The sequence below is a fragment of the Talaromyces proteolyticus genome (genome assembly GCF_021365285.1).
Source record: "Talaromyces proteolyticus strain PMI_201 chromosome Unknown BGW36scaffold_12, whole genome shotgun sequence".
Taxonomy (NCBI): domain Eukaryota; kingdom Fungi; phylum Ascomycota; class Eurotiomycetes; order Eurotiales; family Trichocomaceae; genus Talaromyces; species Talaromyces proteolyticus.
In genome coordinates, this window is record NW_025764288.1 from 712,165 (window position 1) to 729,466 (window position 17,302).

Consider the following 17,302-nt stretch of genomic DNA (forward strand, 5'->3'; position numbering starts at 1 on the left):
AATTATTACGCCGATCGCCCGCCGTCCTCCGCCCAGGCGTATTAATAGTATAATACCGTATTGAATCGCAGTGGGCACGGAATGTCAGCAACAAAACCGGGCCGGGCCGGACCGGGCCCACCTGCTCGTAATGCGGGGTCGGTTCCCCGGAAAAGAAGCTGTGCTGTTGTCCAGTTATTCGGCATAGGGAACCAAGTTACCTAGGCCCTTTGCGCATGTGGAGGAGTTAGATATATCAGACTATCCCATCTTCCTTACACAACGAGAAGAGCGTGGATAACTGAATTGCGTTCTTCCATCTGTCATACTCGTCGTGATTATTTCCGATATTGATTCTCGAGCTAGCGAGTAGCTGCAGCAACGGCTCGTTGCGCGGGTACAGGCCGATTGGCTGAGAATTGCTGCGAGGAATAGAATTGATATAATAGTAGAAGTATCCTAAACTTTGGGTCATAGTATAGTCAGCTTCAGACCCAACATGCCCAAAACAACCGACACAGGCACGGCGTGTCCTGCGCGCCCGCCATTGTTCGTCGCCCAATTGCCCGTCGGCAGCGATGGCAAGCCCAAGATCCAGCGCGTGCTGATCGCAAACCGTGGTGAGATTGCGTACCGTGTTATCGAGGCCTGTCGGACGCTGAATATAACGTCTATTTCGGTTTATGTACAAGAGTAAGTTCAGCTTCCACCTTGAATCGAAAGGAATTTGGCTGAAAAATGCAGGGATGAAAAGTCGCGACATGTCAGCGCCGCCGACGAGGCGATCAATATCGGCTCTATCAACCAGGCCGGCGGCAATCCATTCCTGAATATCAAACTGATTGTCAAAACCGCAGTAGAAACCAACGCAGACGCAATTCATCCAGGCTATGGCTATCTCAGCGAGAACGCCAAATTCGCCGATGCTGTCAGAGATGCAGGGCTCATTTTCATCGGGCCTTCGGCCACCGCCATGTCAACGCTGGGCGACAAGCGTATGGCCAAAGACTACCTCCGCGAGCACGACCCCCATGTGCCGCTCATCCCTGGGTTTACTGGCAGCAGTCAGGATAATGCCGTGCTGGAGGAAGCTGCTGCGAAAATTGGGTATCCCGTCATGCTCAAGGCGTCTGCCGGAGGTGGTGGACGCGGCATGCGCATCGTGCATGAGGCGGCCAAGTTGAAGGAAGAGCTTCTCAGCGCGCAGTCTGAAGCCACCCGGTCGTTTGGCAGTGGAGACTGTATTTTGGAAAAGTACATCGCACTGGGGAAACACATCGAGTTCCAGGTCATCGGCGACAGCCATGGAAACGTAGTTTCGCTGTGGGATAGAGAGTGTTCGATCCAACGACGACATCAGAAGGTCATCGAAGAGTCACCGTCGATTTTCCTCACGCCGGAGAAACGCCAGCAAATGAGCGAAGCCGCACTTCGCGTGGGTAAGCTGCTTGGATATGAGAATGCGGGAACGGTCGAGTTTGTGTTTGATGTATCAGACGGGAGTTTCTACTTCCTCGAAATGAACACGCGGCTCCAGGTCGAACACCCAATCACCGAAGAAGTCACCAGTCTCGATATCGTCGCGCTGCAGTTCTATGTCGCAGCCGGCGGAAATCTCAAGTCATTACCGCAACTCGACAACATCCCTCAAAACGGGCACGCCATCGAATGCCGACTCTGCGCTGAAGATCCTCAGAGTAACTTCTTCCCCGAACACGGCACCGTGCGATTCTGGCAAACAGCCACCGTCGCCCTCCCCGGTCTGAAAGACACACGCTTCGAGACATCGGTCGAAACCGGCTCGCGGATTTCCATTCACTTCGACTCGATGATCGCGAAAATCGTCGTGTGGGCGCCAACCCGCGCCATGGCGATTCAGAAAGCTATTACCGCGCTGAGCCATACGATTTGCATCGGACTCAAGACGAACCAGCGCTTTTTGCAGAACTGTCTGTTACATCCGGGGTTCCAAGACCCGGCGTATACGACGGCTTTTATCCCGACGAATCTGCCCAAGCTGCTGTCGGATCCCTATGTGGATGTTCCTGCGGCTCTACGGCGGAGTCTGGCATTAATACCTAGTGTGTTCCTGCATACTGCTGCAGAGTATATCCCGCCGTTGAAGCAGAGCGGACACTTCAAGCTTGTGCGGCCTGGCTTCCGAAACCAGCGTCGCGATCCGGTGAGCGGCCAGCCTGCTGTTATTACGACGGGCGCAGGTGAGAGCCAGTTATTCCTGCTCGTGCAATGGAATGACAAGACCGAGAACGACAAGTCGGTCATCCGCGCGAAACTACAGCCGCTGCCCATTGCGCCTGCATCGCAGGATAGGAAACCCTCCGCAGCTGCACAAGTGACAGCTCAATACAATGCCATCAGCGACGCGCTGCGCAACCCAACTCCAGCAGACTTGACCTCACACGCGATCGAAATCTCACAGGCTAAAACTGCTCTCTCAGCGGGCAAGACATCGCAGCCATGGGTCAACGCGTCGCTGACCGTGACAGTCGACGGAAGAGCATTCCGCGTGTATCTCTCCACAAAAAACACCGAACTAGGCGGCTTCTCATCCGTCGCTCAACCCAAGGAGATCTACGCCCACGTCCTCGGCTTCGGGACATGGTTCACGCTGAAATACTACGACCTGCTATCGTACTGCGAGAGCATCAGACAGGTTGCAGCGACGTCCCAAGCTAGTCTGAAAGCTGTCAGCGCGCCGATGCCGTGCAAGGTGCTCAGCGTGCTAAAAAGGGACGGCGAGAAGGTCAAGGAGGGCGATGTGGTGCTTGTTGTCGAGAGTATGAAGATGGAGATGAATATTTCGGCGCCGGCGGATGGGGTGTTCAAAACGGGGGTTAAGAAGAATGATGCTGTTAATGAGGGATTTGTTTTGTGCGAGATAGAATAAATTAGTTTTATAATTTCAATTGAACTGTTTTAGTGTATTTTTTATTAGTTAGGTAGAATTCCAACGAAGCCTCTCCTATACGTACCCTTTCCCGATTTGAACGGTATATGTAGATAGACTCATTTAAATGTGCTTTTGTGAACCCAACCCATGCTGCCGATCTCTCAAGCGCTACATGAATCTCTTCATATATTGTTTATCCGATCACGGAATATGATGGATATATCAGATACGTAGATTCAACCGTCTATAGTCAACACCAATTGATATTACAAAAATATAAGTCTAGCTAAACAATCTATATCCTCGCCAGCGCACGATGTCCCTCGGCACCCTGCACGCCATCTAACGTGACAACATCCAAACACATGCCCAACACATCTCTCGTATCCCTTGGGTCAATAACACCATCATCCAGCACCGCCGCGCTGGTGCGATAACTCTCGCTGTCACGCTGTACCTCATCGCGGAACTTCTGCGTGTCGGCCTTAATATCCTCCTCTGTCAGAGCAACGCCCTTCGCCTTCGCACTGTTAAGCTTGACCGTGCTCATAACGCCTGCCAGCTGATCCGGGCCCATCACGCTGCAGCGTCCAGTGGGCCAAGTGAATAGGAAGCGCGGACGATATGAACGCCCACACATGGCGTAGTTACCGGCGCCGTAGGATGCACCGATAATGATGCCAATATGCTGCACGTTGGAGCAGCTGACGGCAGATACCATCTGCGCGCCTCTTTTGATGATGGCCGCGTGTTCGGCTTTGGAGCCAACCATGAAACCAGTTACATTGTGGAGGAAGATGATCGGGACGTTTCTACAACGTTTTCAGCAGTGATTTCAGGATGGATGAGAGATGCATACTGTTGGTTGCATTGCCGGATGAACTGCGCGCCTTTGGACGCCTCGTCGGGGTGGATGACGGGGACTTGGTTGGCGATGATGCCGACAGTGTGGCCTATCGCAGTCAGTTGTCAGTGCTCTGGGAGGGGGGGGGATAGTAATGGTATTGACATACCCATGATCTGTGCCCAAACGGTGAGCAGATTCGGTCCGAAGTTCGGCTTGAAAATTGACAGTCTCGAGTCATCAACTATACGCAAGACGAGTTCCTTCATGTCCAACGGCTTGCGGATATCCGGATTGGATATGGCAAGTAATTCCTCAACTGAATAGCGAGGGGGCAGGACCTGGCTGATGTCTCGCACCGGCGGCGTCTGCGGCTGCAAAGAAAACACCCACTCGCGTGCTTTGCGGATTGCGTCGAATCTACCAGTTTGTCAGCAGATGTACCACAACAGTCATATATGGGCAGGGCTACTCGTCTGTGGCCAACTGATCCGCAAGACCAGTGATATTCGCATGCGTCTGAGCGCCGCCGAGTTCTTCGGCGTCAATTATCTCGCCAGTGGCCATCTTGACTAGAGGCGGTCCACCGAGGAAGACCTGTGCCTGTTTCTCGACGAAGATAGTGTAATCAGAAAGGGCAGGATGGTACGCGCCTCCGGCCGTGCTCGATCCGAAGACAATGGCGCACGAATGCTGCCTGTCGGCAGTGCGCTTGGCCAGATCGCGGAAAATTTGTCCGCCAGGGTGGAACACGCGGAATTGCTGGGGGAGGAACACGCCAGCCTGTTCTGTCAGCAAAATTCATGCTAGAGATAGGGGACGGCTTACTGATTGCACAAGAGCTACAATAGGCAAACGGTTTTCCGTTGCGATGGTCGTGACGCGGTTTTGCTTTTGCACTGACGAACAAATTAGATTCGCAACATTCATATGTCTATCTTGATAAAATAAGAGGGTATACCTGTAAATTCATTCCACGCACCCCCGCTCTGAGTTGGGATGTGTGATAGCACGAGGCATACTCGGCCACTGACGAGTCCGGTCAGTTCGTTGTATGTAGCTATATGTGGGAAAGGACTGACCTGATAGTACCGATCCCAGCGACGAGACTCGCGGACGGTGACGATTCGGGCAGGTTATACCCAGCGAAAGCACATAGCTCGAGGAATGGGGAGTCGGTGTCGAGGAGGAGCGCGACTCTGTCTCGTGCTATATATCGTCAGACAGTTCTGGGGTAGATGATGTTAATGAGATAATGTGTGAGACAAACCAAGCACTTGCCCCCTCGATTGGTGCCTCGATAGCGACTTCTGCGTACCCTCACCAGCCGTCGTCCTCAGCGCGTCCTCGAATTTCTGGATAATAGGCTTCCACGACTCGACATTCGCTTCAAATTGCGGTGAGCGGAGGTTTACTTTTGAGTCGATGACAGGGAATGCGTTTGTCTGCGCCATGGTGCATCAATTCTACAGATGGCTCAAACTTTGAGTACTGATCGAGCCGACTGAATAGAATAATATAGACCGTCAGAATAGCAGACAGACTGGTACGACGACTTTCCGGTGGGGAGAAGTACGGCTAGTAACGAGCCGCGGTAACAATACACCGAACAAGCTTGGAGCAAGTGGAAGAGCCGGACCGCGTCCGTCTCGCGGCCCGATGCACGGCGTGTCTATCACTTCCCTATTAGGAAAATATTAGGAATAGCTGCATCTGGGGAGTAAGTGACTTGGCGTAATGTAGCACCATATCAGCACGCATATTGAATCTACTTCTAATTGCTGTGCGACAAACAAGTTTCTTTTCGCTCTGGCTGGTTGGCAAAGGATAGAACAGAATGGCGCTATCCCTCGCATCTGGCCCCCGCGACCAGGCACTCTGGCACAAGACTCTCGGCACCTTAATCGACGAACAAGCACAAACCTACGGTGACCGGCTGGCCGTTGTGTTCCCACAACAAAATGTGCAAAGAACATACAACCAACTGGCCGAGCGCAGTCACCGTATCGCGAATGCGCTCTACCAGTCGGGCTTGCAGCCGGGCGATGGCATTGGCGTTCTTGCGGGGAATTGCTACCAGTACATCGAGATATTCCTCGCGGGCGGTTATGCGGGTTGTTCTGTTGTCGTGCTGAATAACACATACTCGCCAGAGGAGCTGCAGAGGGCTATTAGTATTTCCAGTGAGTAGGATCTCATTTACGTCGTGGGCAGACGAAACGATGCTGATAAGCTCAGAGTGTAAAATGCTATGTATCGCGCCGTCAATCGGGAAAAAGTCATTAGAAGAGCACGTCAAACTTGTCCGCGACAGCGAAAACCAAGTCAAAGAAATAGTTCTTCTTTCAGGGTCTTTCCTATCTGGCACGTCAACGAGGGTATCATCGTACAGTTCGTTTGTGGACCGGGGTTCTGTACCTGGAAACCAGGCTTTGGCGCGACAGAGACAGACAGCTATTAAACCGGACGACCTGCTTAATTTGCAATTTACCTCTGGTAAGCTTACTCATTTTTTGTTACGTTGGCACAGAGCTGATTGATATGTTAGGAACGACTGGATCGCCGAAAGCCGCGATGTTGACGCATGTGTATGTACTACGCAATCCTGAAAGAGTAAAACTATACAAATAGTAAAGCTAAGACCGACAGAAACCTGATTAACAACGGCCGCTTTGTCGGCGACAAAATGTTGCTCACCCCGGACGACGTGGTGTGCTGCCCGCCACCGCTATTCCACTGCTTCGGCCTCGTGATGGGCTTTCTCGGTGCGTTCACACACGGCAGCGCGATAGTATTTCCATCCGAGCAGTTCGACGCAGACCTCGTACTCGACGCCGTAGCGATATATAAATGCACCGCGCTCCTGGGTGTACCGACTATGTTCGTTGCCGAACTCGAAGCAAACCGCAGGAAAAACATCAGTATCACGACTGTCCGCACCGGCCTTGCCGCAGGCTCGCCTGTGCCTATGGTCATCATGAAGCAGCTTGAGGAGGAGATGAATATACGCAGCATGCTGATTGCATATGGCATGACCGAGACCAGCCCCGTCACGTTCTTGACAGCTGTGGAAGACCCGCTTGAGCGGCGGCTGAAGACTGTCGGCAAGGTCATGCCGCATACAAGCGCGAAGATAATTGATACCGACGGCAGAATTGTACCGATCGGCGTGCGGGGCGAGATCTGCACGAGTGGATATGCCTTGCAGAAGGGGTATTGGGAGAATGAAGAGAAGACGAGGGAGGTCATGAAGCGCGATGAAAATGGGATTTTGTGGATGTATACGGGTGATGAAGGTGTTATTGATTCGGAGGGCTACTGCACTATTACGGGGAGGATCAAGGATATTATCATCAGGGGTGAGTCAATACTCTTCCAATTTGAAAACATAATCTAACTTCTGCGTAGGAGGCGAGAACATCTTCCCAGTCGAGATCGAAGAGCGTCTCCTCGCGCACACCCGCGTCAGCGAAGCCTGCGTCGTCGCCGTGCCGGACGAGAAGTATGGCGAGGTGGTTGGCTGCTTTCTACGACATGATCCATTATCAAGGCAAAGACCGCCCAACGCCGAAATCAGAAGCTGGGCCAAACAGACCATGGGCAGCCACAAGGCGCCGCAATATGTCTGGTGGGTGGGCGATGTGGGTGTTGGTGAGGATTTTCCCAAGACGGGCAGTGGGAAGTATCAGAAGCATATTCTGCGAGATGTTGCTAGGAAATTGATAAAGAGCGTAGGGGGCGTTAGGGCGAAATTGTAGATAATCCATTAATTTTATCACTGTATTCCAGCGAGATTGAACTTCATTGAAGACAGTACGAGGTATAAAATAAAAATGAAAAGTCGGCCAATCAGAGTACTGTAATATAGTTGCGAGTGATAGCCAATCAGGTACTAGGAAAGTTACTCGTACTAAGCTAGTAACAGTATAAGTGGGGAAACCTCGGGCCCATCGGTAAACGGTAAAACAGTAAAACACAACGCGGACCGCGTTGCAATCCGGGGGATCGCATTCCGGGGAATCGCATGCCCAGCGGAGTTCATGTTGCATGTGGAGACATAGGGAGTGTAATATCGATTATTCCAATATCTCGAGCTGAGCAAGCGCTGCATGGAACATCTCTATCAAGCGGTAGACAGCATGGCGAACTCAGTGCGCATCGTCGAGGTCGGCCCCCGCGACGGCCTGCAGAACGTCAAGCAGAGCATTCCCACGCTGACCAAAATCGAACTTATCAGACGCCTGCAACAGACCGGGCTGAACACCATTGAGATTACATCCGTCGTCTCGCCCCGCACTATCCCACAGCTGGCAGACTGTAAAACTCTGCTGGCGAACACGGACGTCAAGCGGATAGTGCAAGATGAGCGTCTGCGTGCGCCGGTCCTGATACCCAATGTCAAAGGCCTTGATATCGCGCTGGAAAATAACATTAGGGAAATCGCCGTGTTCGTTAGCGCCAGTGAGGGGTTTAGCAAGGCAAATATCAATTGTTCAGTGCAACAAGGACTGGACAGGGCGAAAGCTGTCGCCGAGATTGCTCGTCAACGGAATGTAGCTGTGCGAGGGTAAGCCTGTTTTCTCCTACAAAGCAGTCTAGTCTCTGACAGGAGGATGATGATTGACGCTTGATATAGTTATGTGTCATGTATATTTTCCTGTCCGTATGACGGCCCGACGCCGCCGTCGGCAGTGCTCAATAGCGTGCAGCAATTGCTGGCTATGGGCTGCTACGAGATCAGTCTCGGCGACACATTGGGCGTCGGCGTGGCATCACAGACGGCCGCGCTGATCAAATTTTTAGTCGATGCAGGCGTTCCGATCGGAACTCTTGCTGGCCATTTCCATGACACATACGGCCAGGCTTTAGCCAACATCTGGGCGGCGTACCGGTCCGGTCTGCGTGTTTTCGACAGCAGTGTCGGCGGGCTAGGAGGGTGTCCGTACGCCCCAGGTGCCAAGGGAAATGTTGCATCAGAAGATGTCGTGTACATGTTTGAGCAGGCGGGTATTAACACCGGCGTCAATCTGGATCGTTTGGCCGAAACGGGTGCCTGGATATCAGAGCAATTGAAGAAGCAAAATGAGAGCCGAGCCGGAAGCGCGCTGCTGGCAAAATCGAGACTAAAATCGGGATCTAAAGAAAGCAAAGCGAACACAACCGCAAGCGCATTGCAATGGATCCCGCAAGAGGCACCAGAAGGACTGAAGTTCTTCAAGAGCGGTACAAACATCAAGATCGTTCTCGATAGACCGCGTAACGGGAACGCACTCACGACCTCGATGATCGAAATGCTCACTGCGTTCATGGAGAAAATAGCCGGTGATTCGAGCATCACCCGCGTGGCCATCACAGCAAATGGAAAGTTTTTCTGTACGGGGATGGACCTCGGCAAGGGCAGTTCGCCAGTCGCCTCAGGACAAGCTACTGTCGACGCGCAGTTTAATCGGCTTACGAAACTGTTCAACGTGATAAGCAATGCCCCACAGGTAACTATTGCCTGCGTGCAAGGGCCGGCATTTGGCGGCGGCGTCGGACTGGCGTTTGCCTGCGACATTCGGATTTTCAGCAAGAATGCTAATATGACGCTGAGCGAGGTCAAGCTTGGCCTATGTCCGGCGACGATTTCAAAGGCCGTCATTCGCGAGCTTGGTATTCCGTTCTCTCGCGAGGCGATGCTGTCTGGACGTACCCTACTACCAGAAGAGCTCGCTCGTCTAGGCGCTGTGGCGAAGGTCGTCTCTGATCCGAATGCTGCTCTAGATAGTTACTTGACTTCACTCAAGACTAGTGCACCAAGGGCATCCGGTATGGTCAAGGACCTTATTAAACTGGCATGGCAGGAGGGTGCTGGACCGAAGCAGGAGGAGGGCATCAAAGCGCTGTTCCGCCAGATGATGCTTTCGGACAATGTAGAGTCTGCCTACGGGTTGAAGGAGTTTCAAAGGGGGAATAAAAAGGTGGACTGGGATGCATTTGCATTGTCGAGGCAAAAGGTTCCTTCAAAGCTGTAGCCAGCCAGATCAGACATTGTGTATATATATTTAATTACGACCTTATCTACATACAAAGCATATGAAAGGTTTAATTTAGGTGTAGATTAAGGAGTATAGAGCCAAAGACCTAGTCCCCTGCTCAGCCTCTCCTAGATCATCGTAGGAATATTCTACGACGTAAAGGCCAGAAAAAACAGCCTCCAATGCCTATCATTCTGTTCAAAGTGGAGTAACAAAGACCCATCTTCATGAATCCCGTTTTCGTACTGCGGAAAACTGCCCTGATTCATGTGTATGTCATGAATACGGAGCCGTATGACGACCCGAAAATGTATATTTTTGCCTTTCGGTTGATGACATCTATCAGAATTAGGCCTGTCTAGTCGAGGATGTCGTTTTGTGACCCGGAAATTTCGCACGGTAGGACAGTGCCCGAGTTGATTTCTAGAAGGCCCTTGGTGCGGATGAAATATAGTCCGGCGAGAGTGGTTGATTCATCGCTATGCCGGCTCGAATGGTAATGGCTATGATGGTGTCCGTGCTACGTGCTCTTATCATTATTGCGTGCCTGCGCATACGACCTGAGAAGATGAAACCCTTGCTGGATGAGGAAGAGCCGTCGGTGAAGGAGAGGTAAATTTGTGACGATTTGGGGTCTTGCTGGTCGGGTTGTTAGGTGTAGTGTGTAGGCTGGCCGATCCAGACACCGTAGTGAGGGATATTCATTTGGGTCGTCTTGTTTGAGAATGGTTTTGTGTATTAGAGTAGGGGGTTCTGGGAGTTAATTTGGTTATTGAGAGAACTCAGGGTATTTAATCGGCCTTGAGAGAGCAAATAGATCAACCCTTGAAACGTGATCAACTAATACCCACGCATATCTCAAGATAGACGCCAAATCAAGCAAAATAGGGCGACTTCACACGTGTTCCATCAAAGTCCTACTGCTAGGAATGAGTGGCACAGAATATCTTGATCATACTACTAGTTAACTTTTTGTATATAATTCAATGTTATTGGCGTGGGCTAGAAATGGAGATTTGAAATCGATTAATATAATACTAGAGAGGCAGCAGGCACATTGAGTGGTGCTTTTGTGAGTACTTGGTTTATTAATGTGGAAATTAATATCTTGAGGGATTTATCTGATTAACGAGGTCGTTTGAATACATTTTCGTATGAATTATTTACTCTCCTAAGTATTTGTATAGCTCATACGACCCTTAGAATATTGATAAATAATTGTATAAGATCAAATCTACCTTCTCTACCTACAACGTACTGAAACACTGAAACAAAACAAAACAGAGCCTCTGTTTATATGTTTATATCTATCCCTGGTATCTTAACATACAACCCTCAAAATTTCTGTGATTTAGTAAGGACTGTGATATGGTAAGGTGTCAAGTTTGTGTCGAATAGAACGGTAACAATGGCAGTCTAAGTGGAGAGAGTGTCTGTTTTGGGCTGGTGGCCTTATACCTCCTGGCTGATAAGAGTGGCAAGGATCTGCTCTGCCGTAGCAGTTGCGATTCTCATTTCCCTCTCTTCCTCTCCGGTGGCGTCCCCGAATAGTATGTCTATCTCTTCCAAAGTCTTACCCTTCGTCTCGGGGACTAGAAGCACAGCCCAGACACCGGCAAGCCCACAGAAAGCAGCGAAAAAGATGTAGGTTCCGAAGCCAATGCTCTGAATCATGGGAGGGGTAGCAATACCAACGGTGAAGTTAGATATCCAGTTGACACATGTGGCCAGAGCGACGCCCTTCGCGCGCATAGAGTTGGGGAATACCTCCGAAGGCAAGGCCCAGCCCAGAGGTGAGTAGGAAACGCCATATACAAGGATGAAGCAGAAGGCCATAGCTACGCAGGCCCAGCCAGCAGACGTGTTTGCCGACCAATCTTTTGAGTAAACACCGTCGAGAGCAGCAATGACGATGTAACATATACAGGCCCCAAAACCGCCGATGATGGCCAGAGGCTTTCGGCCCAGCTTGTCAATGACAATAAAGCAGATGGCAACGGCGACCAGTTGCAAGATATTGAAGACTCCTGACAGAATGAGAGACATATTGTCCGACTGTCCGATAGATCGAAAGAGGGTGGGCGCGTAATATATGAAAGCGTTGATTCCAGAAAACTGCTGGAAAAAGCAGACTCCGCATCCCACCGCAGTCCTCCGTAGCATCTTGCGGTCGAAAAGATCAAGCCAAGAGAACACCTCAAGCTGGATTCTGCTCGCTCCCGGGTGCCTTTTTGCCAAGGTGGACTTGCTGAATTCTACCTCTGCGGCGATGCCCTTGAACTCCATTTGTACGCGGCTATCAGTGGCTGGTAAACCCCGCAACTTCGACAGACTCTCTAGGCATTCCTTATTGCGGCCGACTAGAGTGAGCCAACGAGGCGAGTATGGGAAGAAGTGGATGCTGACTCCGAGAATTGTGGCGCAGACCATTTGCAACCCTAAGGGTAGCCTGAACGAGGCTTCACCGTCCATAAATTGTGTGCCGTAAGTGATCCAGAAGGCAATGACTACTCCAGACACAATGGAGATGGATTCAAGTACAAGGAGAGTACCTCGTAAATTCGGTGGGGAGATCTCAGAGATGTATAGTGGTGCTCCCTGTGTTACATTGCATTAACTCTGTCATCATGTTTTCAAATGGACAGAGCAAGTGCTAGCATACCATTGCAAGAGTGCCGACTCCAACCCCTCCGACCGCTCTTCCCACAACCAGGGCAGCATAACTCTGGGCCGAGGTCTGGATAATGGCGCCTATATCGAATATAACCACCACAATTGTCAAGGCCCACTTTCGCGAGATCTTGTCAGCCAGGTACGGCATGAACAGGCAGCCCACGAAAGCACCAAGCAGCAGCATGGCTGTCATAAAGCTAGTACCGAAAGCAGTTTGGGTACGGGGGAAAGCTTCGTGGAATTTGTCCATGACGTTGATAATCGATATGACACCCTGGTCATAGCCGAAAGAGAAGCCGCCTAGCGAAGCCAAAAAGGCAGCACCAAATACATAAGAGGAGCCAAGTAGCCCACGTATTCCGCTGGGGCCATACGATACTTCATCGGCGAAGTTATTCGGCCCAGGTAGGACCTTGATGTTGGTGAGGGAGCCGTCCACATGCTCAAATGAACCTTCGGGGCCCATATCAATCTTCAGGTCTGCAGACATGCCAAATGAGTTGCTATAACTAATTCAACACTTTTTAGTTGCTGATAAAAAGCATACACATGTTAAGGAATTGAATAGTGATTTCTTGATCTCTCGGAAGATAAAGGCTTGTAGCGGAGACTGGTTAGTACTTGTATTAAGACATGGTCAAGGTGCCCGCCATATCGATTGGATGAAATCAGCTTCAACTTCAAAACTCTGGAGTCATAATGGAACTTCGATTCCGAAAGGCTGGGGATAGGAGGGCTGGCTGACCAATAAGAACAATTTCCCCGGTCATTTTACGGGAGATACCCTCCGACAAACACCTTGCATTTGACCTATTCACCTATTCCCCGTGGGGGAACGCCACCGGAATTGTTACGTGGAACGAGATCCACCCTTTAAAACTTTATTCTACCGGTGTATTCGACACAGAACAGAAGAATTCCATCTTATTTAACACGAAGAAATTGACTGGAACTAATTCGAAGCAGAAAATATCGGCTTCTTAACAGAATAGTTTGATTTTTTTAGAGTCATATATTCGCGAAATTCAACTACATAATATCTACAACTTCGAAAACAGCGAATTTCAGGTTGGCCAAGGCAAGTTCAGATGGTATTTGTACAGCAGAACAATATCAATCAGTTACCTCTGTTGAGTGCTAATGGCTTAATTCTACTCCCATACTTCGTCTTCAAATCGGTTTTCCTTCGATTGATTTGGTTACTGCTATTAAAATATCAACGGTCGCCATAAAACGGCGAAAAATGGCTACTTTTGCACGGTTCATATCTCACATAGAATTCCCCTTCAAGTCTGATTATACCAAACTACTTCGTTCCCTAAGTTATGCGCCTCATTCGGCCACTCGATGGTAAGCTGTTCTTGTGTATAAATAATTATGAAGAGCACCAGCAAACAGCACAGTATCCTTGTGAGCGATTCTACCGCAGACAAGGCAGGTTTTCGTCAAAAAAAGCTACACGTTCCCCAAAACACTTTTAAACTGTGCACAGTTCACCACACTTTTGAATACAGAGAAATATATCCCCTTCAATCATTCAGTAGTCCTCAGTCTGTTGAAGAACCCATTCGTTAGATCTAGGATTTTAACAATCTACTACACTACTACCAGCATCCAGTACCGATAGCTGTGGGTATGACTCCGACAACATTAGAGAGTAGCAATACCCAAAAATAAAGCCCCTCATAGTGGTTGAAAGTCACAAAAACGAGGATGGTGTGCTCGAGTGCATTGTATAGTGCGAGGGCGGCGAAGACTGCCATCACAATCTCAATAGAGAGATTGCCTCCTTGATAGCCTACCACAAGCCCAGACTAAGGCTGGCTTGAGCCTGGGCTTGACATCGTGGTCGTCCGAATTTGATTTCCACTCCTATCAAATGTCGAGAGGTATCCTATATATTTCAATTGATCAAAGCGGTTGCTAGCTGAACACGCATTGAGATTGCTCTAAGCCTCGCTGGTCAGCCCGACGTATGTAGAAGATGTGAGCTTACAAAAAGCGCATTTATTACCATCTTTTCATTGTCTATAGAATATGGAGGTGATTTAGAAGCAAAATTGAATAGAGGAGGAATGAACGAGCAAGATCAGTCGTTTAGAGACGAATTTTCAACTGATAAACCTTGCTTGAGCGAGCCTCACGCTTGAGTTATATGTCTTATCAAGGAGTCAATTAGTATTTATATATATGGCGCCGCTGTGGTACATGTAGGTAGCTAGCTAGCTTTATGCCTACAACAATAGGTGAGGGTGGCATACAGTGATTGCGAGATGTAAGAGTGGCGAACCACACGCGGTAATCTGAAACTGTCACCTGCGATCCCTTCAAAATCACCTACAGAAGCAGCCTTTTCGGATTGACAGAATTATCGCACATTCTACATTCCTACGAAAATTTCCTGCAGAAGTTAGCAATGCCTGTTCCCAGCACTAAGAATTTTAACACACTATCAAATGCTTCTATCTTGTCCTCCATCTCCCTCATCTGGTTGGTTTAATTCGATTTTTGGTTTTTGGTTGAGCCTACATGGCCTAGTCTTGATGCCTGAGGACACTCTTAGTGCGCGCTTTGTAAAGCCTCGGAACCTGGAAGCCTCACGTCCCAGGAAATCACACTTTAGGGTCTGCCATATGGTTACAATGTGCTTAATCCATGTAAACTTACTTCGTTTGGACATCATTCACTGATCCTAGTTACCGTACTATTTACAGAGCTTACAGCATACCCATATAGTTTCATTTCTGCGAAGACGCTTCTATTGGGATTATCTCACGCGTGCCGGATGTTCCTTCGGGATCTGAATCCCGTAACCACTCGCATGTAGATACAACGCTGATGAAGCCCAATATTACACCACTTTAGCGATGATACTATTCTACCTAACCCGAATATCTCCACGTTCATTCAATTGGATCGGTCTTGTCGACAGGACCAATACAGATATCTCGGTGATGTCATGGTCCAGATATTCGTGTGGCTACTATGGTAATCTTGGTAGGTAGATGTGATAGCTGGCAGCGATATGGCTTTAACTCAAACTGCTTATGCAGCTATTCAGTATCAATTTATTTTGATTAAGTAACTATTCATAAAGTTGTTTCGAGAAGGAGGTATTGTAAAAATTTCGCAAATATTGGATTTAATATGATATCCTACTCACATTGCAGACAGAATTACAGTTGCATTAATTATTATGTCCTCAGAGCAAGACATCCTGTTAATAGCCATATCTGCTGTCTTCTATATATCAGATCTAAATGCATTCTGAAATATGCTCATTCGCAGTCCCGATCGGATCACATTTCCAGGGTGCCAGCCGAGTCGTAAAATCGGCTCGTCTTACCGACCAATAATAGGTATCATTTGATGCGCGGTGATTATCTGTCCCTTTTAAACCTTGTAGTCGAATCCTTCATTGTAACATGTCTTCATAAAGAATATATCTCTTTGACTTCGTTGTCTCTTGTCTCATTTGTTGCTACACCACTAACGGCAGGCAAAATGAACTCCGTTCAGAAGACTTACCGCATTGCTTCTATACCAGGCGATGGTATTGGAGTAGAGATAATCAAGCAAACGATTCGAGTGCTAAAGAGACTTGAAGAGCTCCTTGGCACCTTTAATATAGAATTCCATAATTATGATTGGAGCTCTGAAAGGTATCAAAACACAGGAGAATACATACCTACTGGCGGTCTTGAGTCCTTGAAAAATCACGATGCCATCTTATTTGGTGCTGTTGGCTCTGTAGGTACGATCTCCTAGGACCATTGGCGTCTCTCGCTGTTCGGATACAAGGAAGAGCCCCCTCATTCTAAACGGCAATTTAACTAAGAAACGTCTTCTGTACTCTAGATGTTGCCGACCACATCTCCTTATGGGGCCTGATCCTTCCCATTCGTAAGATGGTATTAATCAACCAGACCTTTCTATTCAACCCATCAAATACAAAAAGCTAAGATTCTCTCTAGCTAGGCCAGTATGTTAATGTCCGTCCGATTCGCATCCTTCCTGGTCTTTCATCACCTCTGAAAGATTGCAGCATCGAAGATCTCGATTGGGTTATGATTCGTGAGAATAGTGAAGGGGAGTATGCCGGTCAGGGAGGCATAACGCACGAAGGTACAGAGTACGCTATAGCAAACGACGTTGCGGTATTTACCAGACAAGGTATTGAGCGCACGATGCGTTTCGCTTTCGAAATAGCTTTATCACGCCCGCGGAAACACTTGACTATGGTCACCAAGAGCAACGCACAGCGTCACGGGATGGTATTATGGGATAAGGTCTTTCATGAGTTGGCTCCACATTACCCTGAGGTCAAAACGGACAAAATGCTAGTTGATGCGATGACGGTTAGAATGGTATTGAAACCACGAAGTCTAGATACAATCGTGGCCACGAATTTGCATGGCGATATTCTCTCTGATTTGGCTGCCGCTCTCGCAGGTAGTATTGGAGTCGCGCCTTCGAGTAATTTAAATCCGACGAGACAGTTTCCGAGCATGTTTGAGCCAATTCACGGCAGTGCGCCGGATATTGCGGGACTTGGAGTGGCCAATCCAGTCGGAACGTTTTGGTGTGCTGCGGAAATGCTTGCGTGGATGGGTGAAACCAAGGCGAGATCTTCTTTAATGAAGGCTATAGAATGTGTATGCGCTGCTGGAGTAAGGACAAAAGACATCCAGGGCACATCAAATACCTTTGAGGTTACGGAGGCAGTGATAAGAGCGCTGGAGAAGGAACTCACCAATTAATAGACCTGATAAGTCTGAAGGTATACCAGGTGAAGCCCGGTAAAGAATCAATATATGTTAAATGTCATAGACTATACAGGAACGAAAAGTTTTGGCTAATTCCATTCATCAGAATTAG

General features: G+C 49.0%; 6 protein-coding genes across 6 annotated transcripts; 4 read left to right on the forward strand and 2 right to left on the reverse strand.

Annotated features, from left to right (window-relative positions):
• Nucleotides 1–478: 478 nt before the first annotated feature.
• BGW36DRAFT_400649 (carbamoyl-phosphate synthase L chain, ATP binding domain-containing protein) lies at nucleotides 479–2,887 on the forward strand (the record flags this gene model as incomplete). Its single annotated transcript, XM_046218650.1, has 2 exons — nucleotides 479–672; nucleotides 724–2,887. The coding sequence occupies 2 exons, from the start codon at nucleotides 479–481 to the stop codon at nucleotides 2,885–2,887; spliced, it is 2,358 nt and encodes a 785-aa protein (XP_046067446.1).
• Nucleotides 2,888–3,185: 298 nt separating this feature from the next.
• On the reverse strand, nucleotides 3,186–5,188 carry BGW36DRAFT_304907 (carboxyl transferase; the record flags this gene model as incomplete). Its single annotated transcript, XM_046212024.1, has 8 exons — nucleotides 3,186–3,702; nucleotides 3,750–3,843; nucleotides 3,904–4,154; nucleotides 4,207–4,517; nucleotides 4,563–4,633; nucleotides 4,696–4,763; nucleotides 4,817–4,943; nucleotides 5,005–5,188. 8 exons carry the CDS (start codon nucleotides 5,186–5,188, stop codon nucleotides 3,186–3,188), a joined length of 1,623 nt encoding a protein of 540 aa, XP_046067447.1.
• A 383-nt stretch (nucleotides 5,189–5,571) lies between these two features.
• Nucleotides 5,572–7,492, forward strand: BGW36DRAFT_431905 (long-chain fatty-acid-CoA ligase; the record flags this gene model as incomplete). The annotated part of the gene is made up of 5 exons (XM_046221052.1): nucleotides 5,572–5,917; nucleotides 5,973–6,230; nucleotides 6,283–6,322; nucleotides 6,384–7,093; nucleotides 7,143–7,492. 5 exons carry the CDS (start codon nucleotides 5,572–5,574, stop codon nucleotides 7,490–7,492), a joined length of 1,704 nt encoding a protein of 567 aa, XP_046067448.1.
• Nucleotides 7,493–7,873: 381 nt separating this feature from the next.
• BGW36DRAFT_431906 (uncharacterized protein) lies at nucleotides 7,874–9,748 on the forward strand (the record flags this gene model as incomplete). The annotated part of the gene is made up of 2 exons (XM_046221053.1): nucleotides 7,874–8,301; nucleotides 8,371–9,748. 2 exons carry the CDS (start codon nucleotides 7,874–7,876, stop codon nucleotides 9,746–9,748), a joined length of 1,806 nt encoding a protein of 601 aa, XP_046067449.1.
• A 1,455-nt stretch (nucleotides 9,749–11,203) lies between these two features.
• Nucleotides 11,204–12,914, reverse strand: BGW36DRAFT_438947 (putative transporter; the record flags this gene model as incomplete). Its single annotated transcript, XM_046221493.1, has 3 exons — nucleotides 11,204–12,325; nucleotides 12,414–12,802; nucleotides 12,878–12,914. 3 exons carry the CDS (start codon nucleotides 12,912–12,914, stop codon nucleotides 11,204–11,206), a joined length of 1,548 nt encoding a protein of 515 aa, XP_046067450.1.
• A 3,014-nt stretch (nucleotides 12,915–15,928) lies between these two features.
• On the forward strand, nucleotides 15,929–17,184 carry BGW36DRAFT_305365 (tartrate dehydrogenase/decarboxylase; the record flags this gene model as incomplete). The annotated part of the gene is made up of 3 exons (XM_046212061.1): nucleotides 15,929–16,178; nucleotides 16,283–16,335; nucleotides 16,399–17,184. 3 exons carry the CDS (start codon nucleotides 15,929–15,931, stop codon nucleotides 17,182–17,184), a joined length of 1,089 nt encoding a protein of 362 aa, XP_046067451.1.
• Between the last annotated feature and the right edge of the window lie 118 nt (nucleotides 17,185–17,302).